This window comes from Elephas maximus, chromosome 19 (assembly GCF_024166365.1).
Source record: "Elephas maximus indicus isolate mEleMax1 chromosome 19, mEleMax1 primary haplotype, whole genome shotgun sequence".
Classification (NCBI taxonomy): Eukaryota; Metazoa; Chordata; class Mammalia; order Proboscidea; family Elephantidae; genus Elephas; species Elephas maximus.
The window spans coordinates 48,464,694-48,481,600 of NC_064837.1; the positions used below are offsets into that span (position 1 = coordinate 48,464,694).

The window sequence follows — 16,907 nt, forward strand, 5'->3', positions numbered from 1 at the left end:
CCAATAAAGAGACAGAGAGTCACGGACTGGGTAAAGAAACACGATCCGTCTATATGCTGCCTACAAGAGACACACCTTAGACTTAGAGACACAAACTAAAACTCAAAGGATGGAAAAAAATATATCAAGCAAACAATAAGCAAAAAAGAAGAGGAGTAGCAATATTAATTTCTGACAAAATAGACTTTAGACTTAAATCCACCACAAAGGATAAAGAAGGACACTACATAATGATAAAAGGGACAATTGATCAGGAAGACATAACCATATTAAATATTTATGCACCCAATGACAGGGCTGCAAGATACATAAATCAAATTTGAACAGAATTGAAAAGTGAGATAGACACCTCCACAATTATAGTAGGAGACTTCAACACACCACTTTCAGAGAAGGACAGGACATCCGGTAAGAAGCTCAATAGAGACACGGAAGACCTAATCACAACAATCAACCAACTTGACCTCATTGACTTATACAGAACTCTCCACCCAACTGCTGCAAAGTATACTTTTTTTTCTAGCGCACATGGAACATTCTCTAGAATAGACCACATATTAGGTCATAAAACAAGCCTTTGCAGAGTCCAAAACATCGAAATATTACAAAGCATCTTCTTAGACCACAAGGCAATAAAACTAGAAATCAATAACAGAAAAACTAGGGAAAAGAAATCAAATACTTGGCAACTGAACAATACCCTCCTGGAAAAAGACTGGGTTACAGAAGACATCAAGGAGGGAATAAGGAAATTCATAGAATGCAACGAGAATGAAAATACTTCCTATCAAAACCTCTGGGACACAGCAAAAGCAGTGCTCAGAGGCCAATTTATATCGATAAATGCACACATACAAAAAGAAGAAAGAGCCAAAATCAGAGAACTGTCCCTACAACTTGAACAAATAGAAAGTGAGCAACAAAAGAATCCATCAGGCACCAGAAGAAAACAAATAATAAAAATTAGAGCTGAACTAAATGAATTAGAGAACAGAAAAACAATTGAAAGAATTAACAAAGCCAAAAGCTGGTTCTTTGAAAAAATTAACAAAATTGATAAACCATTGGCTAGACTGACTAAAGAAATACAGGAAAGGAAACAAATAACCCGAATAAGAAACGAGAAGGACCACATCACAACAGACCCAACTGAAATTAAAAGAATCATATCAGATTATTACGAAAAATTGTACTCTAACAAATTTGCAAACCTAGAAGAAATGGATGAATTCCTGGAAAAACACTACCTACCTAAACTAACACATTCAGAAGTAGAACAACTAAATAGACCCATAACAAAAAAAGAGATTGAAACGGTAATCAAAAAACTCCCAACAAAAAAAAGCCCTGGCCCGGACGGCTTCACTGCAGAGTTCTACCAAACTTTCAGAGAAGAGTTAACACCACTACTACTGAAGGTATTTCAAAGCATAGAAAATGATGGAATACTACCCAACTCATTCTATGAAGCCACCATCTCCCTGATACCAAAACCAGGTAAAGACATTACAAAAAAAGAAAATTACAGACCTATATGCCTCATGAACATAGATGCAAAAATCCTCAACAAAATTCTAGCCAATAGAATTCAACAACATATCAAAAAAATAATTCCCCACGATCAAGTGGGATTTATACCAGGTATGCAAGGCTGGTTTAATATCAGAAAAACCATTAATGTAATCCATCACATAAATAAAACAAGAGACAAAAACTACATGATCTTATCAATTGATGCAGAAAAGGCATTTGACAAAGTCTAACACCCATTTATGATAAAAACTCTCACCAAAATAGGAATTGAAGGAAAATTCCTCAACATAGTAAAGGGCATTTATGCAAAGCCAACAGCCAATATCACTCTAAATGGAGAGAACCTGAAAACATTTCCCTTGAGGACGGGAACCAGACAAGGATGCCCTTTATCACTGCTCTTATTCAACATCGTGCTGTAAGTCCTAGCCAGGACAATTAGGCTAGACAAAGAAATAAAAGGCATCCGGATTGGCAAGGAGGAAGTAAAATTATCTCTATTTGCAGATGACATGATCTTATACACAGAAAACCCTAAGGAATCCTCCAGAAAACTACTGAAACTAATAGAAGAGTTTGGCAGAGTCTCAGGTTATAAAATAAACATACAAAAATCACTTGGATTCCTCTACATCAACAAAAAGAACACCGAAGAGGAAATAACCAAATCAATACCATTCACAGTAGCCCCCAAGAAGATAAAATACTTAGGAATAAATCTTACCAAGGATGTAAAAGACCTATACAAAGAAAACTACAAAGCTCTACTACAAGAAATTAAAAAGGACATACTGAAGTGGAAAAATATACCTTGCTCATGGATAGGAAGACTTAACATAGTGAAAATGTCTATTCTACCAAAAACCATCTATACATATAACACACTTCCGATCCAAATTCCAATGTCATATTTTAAGGTGATAGAGAAACAAATCACCAATTTCATATGGAAGGGAAAGAAGCCTCGGATAAGCAAAGCATTACTGAAAAAGAAGAACAAAGTGGGAGGCCTCACTCTACCTGATTTCAGAACCTATTATACCGCCACAGTAGTCAAAACAGCCTGGTACTGGTACAACAACAGGCACATAGACCAATGGAACAGAATTGAGAACCCAGACATAGATCCATCCACGTATGAGCAGCTGATATTTGACAAAGGACCAGTGTCAGTTAATTGGGGAAAAGACAGTCTTTTTAACAAATGGTGCTGGCATACCTGGATATCCATTTGCAAAAAAAATGAAACAGGACCCATACCTCACACCATGCACAAAAACTAACTCCAAGTGGATCAAAGACCTAAACATAAAGACTAAAACGATAAAGATCATGGAAGAAAAAATTGGGACAACCCTAGGAGCCCTAATACAAGGCATAAACAGAATACAAAACATTACCAAAAATGACGAAGAGAAACCCGATAACCGGGAGCTCCTAAAAATCAAACACCTATGCTCATCTAAAGACTTCACCAAAAGAGTAAAAAGACCACCTACAGACTGGGAAAGAATTTTCAGCTATGACATCTCCGACCAGCGCCTGATCTCTAAAATCTACATGATTCTGTCAAAACTCAACCACAAAAAGACAAACAACCCAATCAAGAAGTGAGCAAAGGATATGAACACACACTTCACTAAAGAAGATATTCAGGCAGCTAACAGATACATGAGAAAATGCTCTCGATCATTAACCATTAGAGAAATGCAAATTAAAACTACGATTAGATTGCATCTCACTCCAACAAGGCTGGCATTAATCCAAAAAACACAAAATAATAAATGTTGGAGAGGCTGCGGAGAGATTGGAACTCTCATACACTGCTGGTGGGAATGTCAAATGGTACAACCACTTTGGAAATCTATCTGGCGTTATCTTAAACAGTTAGAAATAGAACTACCATATAACCCAGAAATCCCACTCCTCGGAATATACCCTAGAGAAATAAGAGCCTTCACACAAACAGATATATGCACACCCATGTTTATTGCAGCTCTGTTTACAATAGCAAAAAGCTGGAAGCAACCAAGGTGTCCGTTAACGATGAATGGGTAAATAAATTGTGGTATATTCACACAATGGAATACTACGCATCGATAAAGAACAGTGACAAATCTGTGAAACATTTCATAACATGGAGCAACCTGGAAGGCATTATGCTGAGCGAAATTAGTCAGAGGCAAAAGGACAAATATTGTATAAGACCACTATTATAAGATCTTGAGAAATAGTAAAAACTGAGAGGAACACATACTTTTGTGGTTACGAGGGGGGAAGGGAGGAAGGGAGGGAGAGGGTTTTTTATTGATTAATTAGTAGATAAGAACTGCTTTAGGTGAAGGGAAGGACAACACTCAGTACATGGAAGGTCAGCTCAATTGGACTGGACCAAAAGCAAAGAAGTTTCCGGGATAAAATGAATGCTTCAAAGGTCAGCAGAGCAAGGGTGGGGGTTTGGGGACCATGGTTTAAGTGGACTTCTAAGTCAATTGGCAAAATAATTCTATCATGAAAACATTCTGCATCCCACTTTGAAATGTGGCATCTGGGGTCTTAAATGCTAACAAGCGGCCATCTAAGATGCATCAATTGGTCTCAACCCACCTGGATCAAAGGAGAATGAAGAACACCAAGGTCACACGACAACTAAGAGCCCAAGAGACAGAAAGGGCCACATGAACCAGAGACCTACATCATCCTGAGACCAGAAGAACTAGTTGGTGCCCGGCCACAACCGATGACTGCCCTGACAGGGAGCACAGCAGAGGACCCCTGAGGGAGCAGGAGATCAGTGGGATGCAGACCCCAAATGCTCATAAAAAGACCATACTTAATGGTCTGACTGAGATTACAGGAATCCCGGCAGCCATGGTCCCCAGACCTTCTGTTGGCACAGGAGAGGAACCATCCCCGAAGACAACTCATCAGACATGAAAGGGACTGGACAGTGGGTGGGAGAGAGATGCTGATGAAGAGTGAGCTGATTATATCAGGTGGACACTTGAGACTGTGTTGGCATCTCCTGTCTGGAGGGGGGATGGGAGGATAGAGAGAGTGGGAAGCTGGCAAAATTGTCACGAAAGGAGAGACTGAAAGGGCTGACTCATTAGGGGGAGAGCAAGTGGGAGTACGGAGTAAGGTGTATATAAACTTATATGTGACAGACTGACTTGAATTGTAAACGTTCACTTGAAGCTCAATAAAAGTTAATAAAAAAAAATCTTAAAATAAAAAAAAAAATACATAAGATGGTAAAATGAAACCAAACCCATTGCCGTCCAGTCCATTCTGACTCATAGCAACCCTATAGGACAGAGTAGAACTGCCCCCCCAGAGTTTCCAAGGAGCGCCTGGTGGATTCAAACTGCTGACCTTTGGTTAGCAGGCACAACACTTAACAACTAGGCCGCCGGGGTTTCCATATAAGATGGTAGGAGCTAAATAAAAGACCTTTGTAAGTCAATTTTTCATATGGCGTGAACTCTTAACAATGAGGTTTCCTGTAATTCCAGATTATTCTCCCACTATTTTGAAATAAAGTGGTTTGGTTGATTTACCAAATTCTACCCTTCAGTTTCAACGTGGAATTTTTCTTCGAAAGGTTTCAATCTCCCATCAAAAGTACTGTTAAAGAATACCTAGTGATTTTATTGTTGTGTGTAATGATAAGAATCAAAAAAGACTTGTAATTAATTCTAATTTTCCTTTTGCCTTGGTAAGTATGGCTTTGTAAGTAATGAGTTGTTTCCTTAAGTATAAAATAGAAATGGTCATCATGAGGGCACTGTGCCTAAGCACCTTTGTATTTGCCCTGACTTCCTCACTTACTTATACGGTCGGTGTTTGGGAGTTAAAATTTGCCCTTTGGAAAGTCAAGTTATAGCGCATGGCATTTCCTACATCTTTTCAGTTTTCTCATGGTGTGCATTAAGTTGGCATTTTCAATTATTCACCAGATCCTCAACGTGGAATCTTGCATGTAAGATTATCTGCAAGTTTATAATTAAACTTGGGTTTTAGGTACAAAAAGTGACTGCAACTCTTAGACCCATAATCATTGACTCAGGTGATATTTCAGGTATTAATTGTGTGCGTGTGTGTCTATGACATTATTAAACTGTATGACTAGGTTAAAAAAAAAAAAGCAGCAGCTTAGCTGTGAGTTAGGCCAGCAATAATCAAAATTATTAATAATCCTAATAAAAAATGTCTGGTTTACAAAATGTTTCTGAAAATAGAACCTTACATGATTCTCTTGGCAAGTGTATAAAGTAGGTAGAAAAGGGAATGTTATCTCCACTATCCCTGTGGAGAAACTGAAGCCCAAGGAAGCCGTGTGGCTCAGCCAAGGACACAGAGCTGGTAAGGATAAATCAGGACTAGACACCAGGTTTGGGCCAGTGTTTCTCAACCTGGCTCATTAGAATCACCCGGAAGCTTGTAAAACTGCCAGTGACCAAGCTGCATCCCAGGCCAATTAATCACGTTATCTGAGGGCAGACTCAGACCTTAACACTTTTTTTTTTTTAATTCCCCAGCTGATTCCAAAACAGAAGCAAGCTTGGGAACTACTCTCCTGGAGCGTGTTTGGTGATGAGGACAGACAGAGCACCTAAAAATAATTTAAAAGCCACATGGACATGCTTAAGGTAGAACACATTCGTTTAAAAAGTTAGGATGTGGCTACCAAGAGCGAGGTTTTTGTTTTTAAAGATAAAAGACATGGCAGAGGTTACGGATGCAAAAGCCTTTGTCCTTGCCGGAACTCGCCTTGACTTCGGTGACTCTGCTTTGCTCCAGGCATGTTTGGAGCTTCCTATTCTGGCGGTGTCTGTGTCTTTTTAATGTTCAGTTTGTTGGTGGCAAACCTTTATCCTTTGAGGATGGGCTTGATTTGGAGAAGCCATTCAAAGAGAAGCTGTGTGATTAACATGGACAATCAAGTTAGATAATTCTTAAAAAATGAAAAGAATAACTTCCATGTGATTGTGAGTCATAATCGACTCTAAAGCCAATTCCCAAAGAGACGTGGTAAAAATTAGTTGGTATCTGTGTGTAGGGGATGGCTTCGAAGAATGTTGTTGACCTGGATGTGTTATAGGTTTCCCCTGCTATCCGAAAGTACAGTAGTCCTCTGAAACCTTTCCTATGCTGAAGTGGCAAAAGTGAAGAAGTAATTACCTTCAATTTATATGGGCAAATTTTTTGAGCTTCCCAGACCCAAAAAATAACCTTCCAGTCATACTAAATAACACATAAAACCCCGGGTGGGAGCTGTGGAGAATGTTCCTGGTGGGACAGGCCACCCACGGACAATGGAGCGTGCCCAGGTGCCATCGGGCAAGGGCATCTCCCTGACACCATCGGAGGGTGAAGAGCTGGGGGAAGAGGAGGAGGAGACCACAGCAGGAAGGAAGATGAAGAGGAGGTCGAGGGAGGGGTTGCTGGGCTTTCTGACCAGGCTGCACCTACCCTGGCCCCGCTGGCCTGGATTGCAGTTCCCTGGACAGCGACCTGGGCCTGTCACACCCTTCAGGCACAGTGTACTTTGAGTTCCCAGACTATATACCCCTGAGGTACCAAGATGATTGCAGGGGCCTGACACCCATCTAGCATCACTGACCTGGTTTTCACCTACCGAGCCCACTGTCAGCAGGCATGCCCGCCCCCAAAGCAGCTGTTTACGTATAACCAAAACCCAAACTTGCTGCCATCCAGTCGATTCCGACTCATAGTGACCCTATAGGACAGAGTAGAACTGCCCCAAAGCGTTTCCAAGGAGCACCTGGTGGATTCCAACTGCTGACCTTTTGGTTAGCAACCGTAGCACTTAACCGCCACACCACCGGGATTTCCTGTTTACGTATAGGAACCTTATTTTTGCTTTTTGACTTTTTTCCTGGAGGTAAAAATCCTCTTCGGGTTTCTTTCCACTAGCTAAAACAGGTACTAATGTAGGTCTTTCATAAAATCGAAGTGGTATAAGACAAACTATCAGATAGCAAGGGGGAAACCTGTAATTCTGATCTTTTAAATCATTCTTCAAACTTAATCGCAGTGTCTTATGTGTAGATAGAACCTAGCTCAAAGCCTATCATTGCTAACAACTATTTGTGCTCATGAGGAACCTTTATATAGATCAAGAGGCGGTTGTTAGGACAGAACAAGGGGATACTGCTTGGTTTAAAGTCAGGAAAGGTGTGTGTCAGGGTTGTATCCTTTCACCATACCTATTCAATCTGTATGCTGAGCAAATAATACAAGAAGCTGGACTATAAGAAGAAGAACGGGGCATCAGGATTGGAGGAAGACTCATTAACAACCTGAGTTATGCAGATGACACAACCTTGCTTGCTGAAAGTGAAGAGGACTTGAAGCATTTACTGATGAAAATCAAAGACCACAGCCTTCAGTATGGATTGCACCTCAACATAAAGAAAACAAAAATCCTCACAACTGGACCAATAAGTTACATCATGATAAACGGAGAAAAGATTGAAGTTGTCAAGGATTTCATTTTACTTTGGATCCACAATCAACAGCCATGGAAGCAGCAGTCAAGAAATCAAAAGATGCTTTGCATTGGGTAAATCTGCAATGAAGGACCTCTTTAAAGTGTTGAGGAGCAAAGATGTCACCTTGAAGACTAAGATGTGCCTGACCCAAGCCATGGTATTTTCAATCGCATCATATGCATGTGAAAGCTGGACAATGAATAAGACCGAAAAAGAATTGACACCTCTGAATTGTGGTGTTGGCGAAGAATACTGAATACACCATGGACTGCCAAAAGAACGAACAAATCTGTCTTGGAAGAAGTACAACCAGAATGCTCCTTAGAAGCAAGGATGGCGAGACTGCGTCTTACATACTTTGGACATGTTGTCAGGAGGGATCAGTCCCTGGAGAAGGACACCATGCTTGGCAAAGTACAGGGTCAGCAGAAAAGAGGAAGACCCTCAACGAGGTGGACTGACACAGTGGCTGCAACAATGAGCTCAAGCACAACAACGATTGTAAGGATGGCGCAGGACTGGGCAGTGTTTCGTTCTGTTGTGCATAGAGTTGCTACAAGTCAGAACCGACTCGGCGACACCTAACAACAACAGCAACAACAACTGTGATCTCAAGCAAGTTTCTGAGGTTCAATTGTCTCAATTGTAAAATGGGCTTTGTTTGCAGAGTTGTCATGAATGTTAAGATACTGATTCTTTCTAAATATTACTTTTACAAAAAGAAATGGATTCTATCTAATTCATAGTAAATGTTCGATAGATGAGAGCTGCTATCACAAATTACCACAAATGCAATGGATTTAAACAACATAAATTTATTATCTTAGAGTTCCGTAGGTCAGACACCCAGCACAGATCTAAAATCAAGGTTTTGACTCACTGGGTTAAGATCAAGGTGTTGGCAGGTCTTTGTTCCTTTCTGAAGGCTGCAGGGGAAAATGCAGTTTCTTGCCTGTTATGGATTGAATTGTGTCCTCCAAAAATATGTATCAATTTGGCTAGGCTTTGATTCCCAATATTGATTGTCTACCATTTTTTCATCCGATGTGATTTTCCTTTGTGTCGTAAATCCTACCTCTATGATGTTAATGAGGCAGGATTAGAGGCAGTTATGTTAATGAGGTAGAACTCAATCTACAAGATTAGGTTGTGTCTTAAATCAATCTCTTTTTAGAGATACAAAAGAGAGAAGCAAACAGGGAGACAGGGGGACCTCATACAACCAGGAAACCAGAACTGAGAGAATAGCATGTCCTTTGGAGCCAGGGTCCCTGCACTGAGAAGCTCCTCAACTGGGGAAGACTGATGGCAAGGACCTTCCCCCAGAGCCAACAGAGAGAGAAAGCCTTCCCCCTGGAGCTGTGAATGGATAGAGGCTGGAAGAGTTTTAAAGTGCCTAGTAGTAAAAGCCTAAATTGCCTTGAAGAGGCTATTTGTGGAATTATGGACGTCACAGACAATTCTGGTGAAGACTCAGAAGAAAGTGACGAAAGCTATTACACTGGAGTCAGCACAGATGGCGAGACCAGCAGCATAAAAATGGCAGCAGCAGGACCAAGAGACCAGCGAGAGACTGCGCTAGAGCTGAGTGCCTTTGGCAGGAGGCTTCCTGGTAGAGTGGGATGCCACCAAGCACTTATCAGTGGAGCTAGGATTGCCGACCCACGACTCACCAAGAGAGCCGAGTGCCTTCTGGCCAAAGTTTACTGGCGGAAGTGGAACTAAAAAGCTTTGGAACACTTGCCCCAGCAGGCAGACACAGGCTGCAAGTCCCTAGCAGCCAAAAGGCCAAGGAGCCAGGAAGCAGAAGTTGAAGAGACAAGGAGCACAGGAAGAAGAGTACCTCAGTCTCAAAAGGTAGGGCCACAACCTCTGGAGTCCCAAAGGGCAGAGTCACCACTCAGATGGACTAGGAGAATAGGGCTTCCCAAAGCCGAGAGAGCAGAGTTGCTGTTCCAATGGGCCTGGAAGGTGGAGCTGAAGCCCAAGGCTGAGGGGTCCCCACCCAGATTCCAGAGAGTGTGGCCAACCCCCAGAGTCTGGAGGGCAGGACCATTTCCTAAATGGTCTCAGAGAATAGAGGATTATTTTCAAGCCTTGAGAGCTAATATAATGTGTTCTGCTGACTTGCTTGGTGCCTGTTATCCCTTATTTCCCTCCAATTTCTCCCATTTGTAATGGAAATGTCTAGTTTGTGCCTGTTCCACCACTGGCCTTTGGAAGCAAATAATCTGTATTCTAGATTTCACAGATTAAGAGGAATTTTTGGATTTTGGACTTGGAGTTGAATTAAGACTTTGGCTATGATATGATGGGGTGAATGTGTTTTACATGTGGTAAGGACATGAATTTGGTGGGGCCAAAGGGTAGAATGTTATGGATTGAATTGTATGCCCCAAAAAATGTGTCAACTTGGCTAGGCCATGATTCCCAGTATTATGTGATTTTCCACAATTTTGTCATCTGGTGTGATTTTCCTATGTGTTGTAAATCCTACCTCTCTGGTGTTAATGAGGCAGGATTAGAGGCAGTCATGTTGATGAAGTAGGACTCAATCTGCAAGATTAAGTTGTGTTTTAAATCAATATCTTCTGAGATACAAAAGAGAGAAGCAAGCAGAGGGACAGGGGAACCTCATACAACCAAGAAACAAGAGGCAGGAGAATAGTGCATCCTTTGGACCTGGTGTCCCTGCACTGAAAAGCTCCTCGGCCTGGGAAGATTGATGGCAAGGACATTCCCCCAGAACTGACAAAGAAAGAAAGCCTTCCCCTGGAGCTGGCACCCTGAATTCGGACTTCTCGCCTACTAGACTGTCAGAGAATAAATTTCTGTTAGTTATAGCCATCCACTTGTATTTCTGTTACAGCAGCACTAGATAACTAAGACATTGCCTTTTCCAGCTTCCAGAACCACCTGCATTCCTTGGCTTATGGCCCTTTCCCTCCGTCTTCAAAGCCAGCAAGAACGGGTCAAATCCCTCTCACATCACTTTGGCCTTTTTCTATAGTCACATTTCCCCCTGACTCTTCTTCTTCTGCCTCACTCTTCCACTTTTAAGAACCCTTGTAGTTACATAGGGATCATTGAAATAATCAAGGATAATCTTCCTATTTTAAGATCAGCTGGTTGTTGTTGTTGTTAGATGTTATTGAGTTGATTTTGACTCAAGGCGACCCCATGTGACCAGAGTAGAACTGCTTTATAAGGTTTTCCTGGCTGTAATCTTTATGGAAGCAGATCAACAGGTCTTTCTCCCATGAAGCTGCTGGCTGGGTTCGAACTACCAACCTTTTGGTTAGCAGCTAAGCACTTAACAGTTGCACCACCAGGGCTCCTTGGTCAACTGATTAGCAACCTTAATTCCAACTGCAATCTTAATTCGACTTTGCCATGTAAACTAACACATTTACAGGTTTCAGAGGTTAGAACATGGCCATCTTTGAGGGGGCCATGATTCTGCCTACCACAGGAGCTAATTACTTTCATGGTGTTGTAGAATAATACATATAAGCAGGATGTGAAGTAAAGGAACAAGCAAAATGAGAGGTCCTCTGGACTGAACTTGACATTGGATTTGGAGGAAAGCACAGACGTAGTGGCAAATCACAGCAGAGAACAAATTCAAGGTCAGAGGCTTTTCGCAAGCAAAGTAGTAAGATGCACAAATCTGAATCCATCCTGGAACTTGAGTTTTAAAAATAAGGATCAAGGGAGAAATTATGGTAGAAAGAATAGTTGCTTTATCAAAAACGAAAATTATCATTTCTGTTCATTTGATCATTTCAGTACACAGGGATGTGTTTCACCAAAGTGGAGTCCAATACCTGCCTCAGGTCGTTCCTTGTGACGGACAGAGACCTGAGGAGTCTCTCTGATCCCTTCATTTCAAAATGACCCTCTGAAGTTTTAGCAAGTCATGTTTATCACATCCATGGATCTTCATTAGAGTTAAAGATGATCTTTCTTGTTAAACACTGATGCCTTCAGTCCCCAGTGCTTGCCCCTTTCAGTATCCAAAGACTTGCTTCTTGCACCAGCCTTACTCTTCACAGTGCCAGAGGGGCTGTGCCGTGTAGTAGCACCATTTGAGGAGTAGTGTTATCCCCTATGACACATCATAAATAACCTACAGCCTGGAACTGTGTCTTTCTTTATGTGCCTCTCCTCACCCCACCATCCAGTGTCTGTAGAGTAAGTATTCAACAGATACTGATTGAATTGAATTGAGAAAAGCCAGATTACCTACTGAAGAGTTGATGGTGTCTCCCCAAGCCAGTGAGGGAACGAAAGTGGCTGGAGGCCCAGGCTGACCACAATCTCTCCCACACAGTGGAAAAGGAGGGAGTCCTGGGCAAGACAGGCAAGCCAGAGTATCCCTTTGCTGGAAGTCTCTAAGGCTGCCTAGACCCCCAATAAACCATAATAATACAATGTTGGACCCAAAGCTTCCTAATGAAAAAAGCATGAGTCTTCTGGAGCCTCTTTCCTGCCACCAGCTCATGCATCCACAGTTCAAATTTAGATACAAGAAGCTCTGGGAGATGTCCAGGTCAAGAGGAGAGAGTGAGAAAAACCCAGACACTGTCAAGGGGAGGTAGGGGCCATGGCACTGCACCTCCCTGCCCTCCTTCCTACTGGCCTGCCTGTTGGGGCTCTTAACCATGGGGCTCAGCTTCCTGATAGAAGTAATCAGGGGCTGGGCTGCCTCACCCACGGTTCCAGAGCACCAGGCCAACCATCTGCCCTCCAGGCACCAACAGCTCTTGCATTTGAGTCAGACCATTATATGGCCTGATTTTCAAGTAGCGTTTTATAGAGTACTCAAGTGACGAGTACATTGAAACCAATGAATACCAATGAGAAAGGCATCTGCTTTGCCAGGGAAATCAAGTTTATTAGGAGGTTGCAAGGAAGGGCCACTGGCACTTCAGAGGAAGAAACAGACCCCAGTGAAGGAAAAGGTGGACAGGAAGTGGAGGTGGTTGGAGGCTTTGGATGAGTTTCTTGGCTGCCTTCCTGGGGCACCTCCAGCCATGTAAATTGTGTTTGGTGGCCCTTTTTGTCGAATGAGCCAGGGCCAGGTCACAGCACTGGTGCTCTGAGCCCCGCATCCTTGCTCCTCTGGCAGTCCCTGGATTCTAACACACAAAGGAGTTGCAGGGCCCACAGCGGGGGCGAGGGGCACAGGGGACGCAGGGATTGGAGACGCAGGACCCGATGGGCTTGCTGCATGCGTTGGTTGAGGTGCAGGGGTTGCAGGGCAGCCTGGAAACAAAGAATGATGTGGACAGATGAGTTGAGGAAGGCTCATAATCATACACTAGAGAGACCCCAAGAGTGAATGCCTGTCAGGACTTGGCCTGGTCTGTAACAGAGGAAGCCACAGGTTCACCTGCTGCAAAGCTCACTATCAGATAGATGGCTAATGACCTTCCTGTCACATAGCTCCAAAAGTACTAGATGGGAACTCTGCAAATCTCACTTCTAGTGCCCACTCTGTCCATTCCTAGCTGATGATCTTGGGCAAGCCACTTCTCCAAGCCCCAGTTTCTTCACCTGTAGAATGTGAAGAATACTGATCCAGCCTGTAAGGTCAAATAAGATAATGTAGGGAAATGCACCCGCTGTACAATACAGTATTGCAAAATGTAAAGCAATAGCATTGATTACATATCAATATTATCACATTAGAATGCAAAGAATTGACTGCACAATTTCAGTCTGTACATCAAATAATTCTTGCCATCAAACAATTTTATGTTTATAATGATGGCCATGTTGTGCTTTCTGAGTTCTGTTTGAGCACGTCTCATGCAAAGGCATCATTTCTGTTCCAAGGTATGCAATCTTTACATGGAGCCCAACTGAGTAGTACACTCGTGTGTACATGGCTTCAACAAACATCTCCAGCTGTATACTCACTTGCAGTCCTCGCTCTCCAGCAGGCCCCGGTATGTGTTGATCTCACACTCCAGCCGGGCCCTGACATCCAGCAGCACCTGGTACTCCTGGTTCTGCCGCTCCAGGTCAGACCGGATCTCCGCCAGCTGAGACTCCACGTTGGTGATCATGTACTGTACCTGGGACAGCTGGGAGCTGTAGCGGGCCTCCGTTTCTGTCAGCGTGTTTTCCAGAGAGTCTCTCTGTGGTGAAGAAAGATGACAGATCATCATATAAGGTCCTTTTCTTCCAAGGTATTAACTCAGTTCTCAGAGAATCTCCAAAAACTTATCTTTCCCCTTCCTCCTCCTCACAATTCCAATCCTTACAACTACTCCAAGACCCTGAACTCTGTCAGGACCTGAGGAGACTTACCAGGTTGTGCTGGGCCTGCAGCTCGATCTCCAGGGCATTGACTGTGCGTCTCAGTTCGATGATCTCTGCCTGGTAGGACTGCAGCTGCTCTGAGCTGGACACCACCTGCTTGTTCAGCTCCTCAGTCTGAAATATCCAGAGGGCAGAAGACAGGGGTCAGACCCTGTCTAAGGGCCCTACAGGCCTTGTGTCCTGAGTGATCAAGTGTTTAGACACCCACCTGTGTGGCGAACCATTCCTCCACATCTCTGCGGTTGGTCTCTACCAGGGCCTCATACTGAGACCTGGTCTCGTTCAGCACACGGTTCAGGTCCACAGTGGGAGCAGCGTCCACCTCCACATTGAGGCGGTCTCCTATCTGGCAACGCAGGGTGTTGACTTCCTGTAGATGCAGAAAATATGCTCCTCAATGAAGAATGATCTCGAGAAATTGCATTACTTGTTAAAGCCCTGTCAGTCTATTTCCTCAGAAAAGAAACTTTTAATGGAACAGTCCATGACAATTTGAGGTTAAGTGGTCTGTGTTCCATGCAGCACAGCTCACTTCTCACCATTACCATGCCATTGCACTTGGATTCAGAAAGAATTCCCAAGCATTTACTCAAATGCCACTGAAGGGTGGACCAATTCCTGGCTCTCCCAGTTTGCAGATTGGCTGTGCATCATCCCAGAATGCAAAGATTTGGCTGTACAATTTCAGATTGTATGTTAAACAATTCTTGCCATCAAGTAAGAAGTAAGATCATGCCTTGGCCCTCTCAGGAGAGAGGAGAAGGAGGAGCCCCAGGTAAATTTCCACCAAGACTTTGAAAGGGTGGAAACTCAGATTCATCAATCTTGGTGCTATGGCCTTTGAAGAAGAGAAATGACTGCACAGCGGTGATGCAGCAACACTGGGACTCATCTTACAACCCAGTGACCAACCACAAGCAGGTAGAGAATTTTTTGGGAAACCCAAATGACGCACCAATTTTGAGTGAAAGATACTTTCTATCTGGGATGATGGATAGGTTTCATCTCAAGTTTTTTTTTTATCATGTTGTTTTGGTGTTTTTAGAAGAAATTGATAAGCTACCCTCAGCCTATTACTCCTGGTTCTACCACTCCAAATCACTGAAGCCATCCTTAGCCTGAGACTGAGTCAAGTTCCTTCATTTCTCATTTCAGGGCTCACCTCCTCATGGTTCCTCTTGAGGCATAGCAACTCCTCCTTCAGGGACTCCACCCGGGCCTCCAAGTCAGACTTGCACAGAGTCAGCTCATCTAGGATTCTGCGCAGGCTGTTGATGTCTGCCTCCACAAGCTGCCGCAGGGACAGCTCTGTCTCGTACCTGCACAAGGACAGGGTCAGAGCAGTAACTGGCAGACCTTCACGGCCCACAGAAAGGATCTTTGATAACCTTATTTGTCTTGTCTTCTTGCTTCCTCCAGTGAGTACACCCAGAAGACAGAGTTTTGGAGGCTCAGTCAAGACCCAATATTGATCCCAAAATAAGCATATTGATTTGAATCCTCATCTATTTTGGGGATTCCTTTGCTTGGTTCCCCCCAGTCCTCTGCAGAATCCTTCACAGCTGATGGATTGTCTTTTGTTCAGCAAAACTACAGAAATCCCTTTTATTTAACTAGAATTAAGCACAAAGGAGTGACCACCAGTACTAATTCCGAGCAACTCACTTGGTTCTGAAGTCATCTGCAGCCAACTTAGCATTGTCTATCTGCACCACGAGCCTGGCATTCTCAGCCTTGGTGCACAAGATCTGAGGAACAAGAGGTTGCTTAATGAGGATCAAAAATAAAAATGAAAACACCAACTTCTTTAGAATGCCTTAAAAAGCCATTTGGAAAGTAGGGGAAACAAGAATCATGATAGCGTACAAGAAACGCCACTTCTCAACCACAGATTGAGAAGCATCACAAACTCCCCTCGATTAGATATGACAGCAAGGCCCCTCACCTTCTGCTGCAGCTCCTCAATGGTCCGGAAGTAGGACTGGTAGTTCGGGCACACGTAGGGCTCCTGCTGCTGGCACAACTCACGGATGCGGCCCTCCAGCTCCGCATTGTCCCGCTCCAGCTGGCGCACCTTCTCCAGGTAGTTGGCCAGGCGGTCATTCAGGAACTGCATGGTCTCCTTCTCATTGCCATTGAAGGAGCCCTCGCAGAGCCAGCCACAGCTGCCCACATTGGCAGGGATGTTGCAGGCCCCAGGCAGGGTGCTGCTGTGGCAGCTGGGGGGCACACAGGGCCGGGAAGAGACGCTGGTGCGGCAGCTCAGGTTGGGCAGGAAGCAGGTGTACGGCATGGTGCTGGGAGGGAGCAAGATGTCTGACTGAAAGCAGAATCCAGGTTCTCCAAGCCACAGAGCCTGTGGTTCTCCTTCCTCTGGAGAGCCTTTATACCCCCTCCACAGAGGGTGTGGACACAGTGTATGATATCCTTTTTTTTTTACTTCACTGGTTTTCAAATGCCCTTGCCTTCAGTCTGTTATTTGCCTTCTTCAGAAGAGTCCCTTGTCCCATAAAATTCTTTACTTGG

General features: G+C 43.6%; 1 protein-coding gene across 1 annotated transcript; it reads right to left on the reverse strand.

Annotated features, from left to right (window-relative positions):
- Positions 1-13,192: 13,192 nt before the first annotated feature.
- LOC126062084 (keratin, type I cuticular Ha1) lies at positions 13,193-16,688 on the reverse strand. Its single transcript, XM_049859165.1, has 7 exons — positions 16,327-16,688; positions 16,047-16,129; positions 15,544-15,700; positions 14,590-14,751; positions 14,370-14,495; positions 13,977-14,197; positions 13,193-13,319 (listed from the first exon to the last, which is right to left on the reverse strand). Exons 1-7 carry the CDS (start codon positions 16,672-16,674, stop codon positions 13,193-13,195), a joined length of 1,224 nt encoding a protein of 407 aa, XP_049715122.1. The 5' UTR covers positions 16,675-16,688.
- Between the last annotated feature and the right edge of the window lie 219 nt (positions 16,689-16,907).

Bases quoted from the DNA above. Each gene is read 5' to 3' on its own strand.
- LOC126062084 (XM_049859165.1), bottom strand. From the start codon at position 16,674: ATGCCGTACACCTGCTTCCTGCCCAACCTGAGCTGCCGCACCAGCGTC. The intron at 16,130-16,326 runs GTGAGGGGCCTT...CTTGTTCCTCAG, and splicing joins TTGAGGAGCTGCAGCAGAAG to ATCTTGTGCACCAAGGCTGA. The intron at 15,701-16,046 runs GTGAGTTGCTCG...GTCCTTGTGCAG, and splicing joins GCAGATGACTTCAGAACCAA to GTACGAGACAGAGCTGTCCC.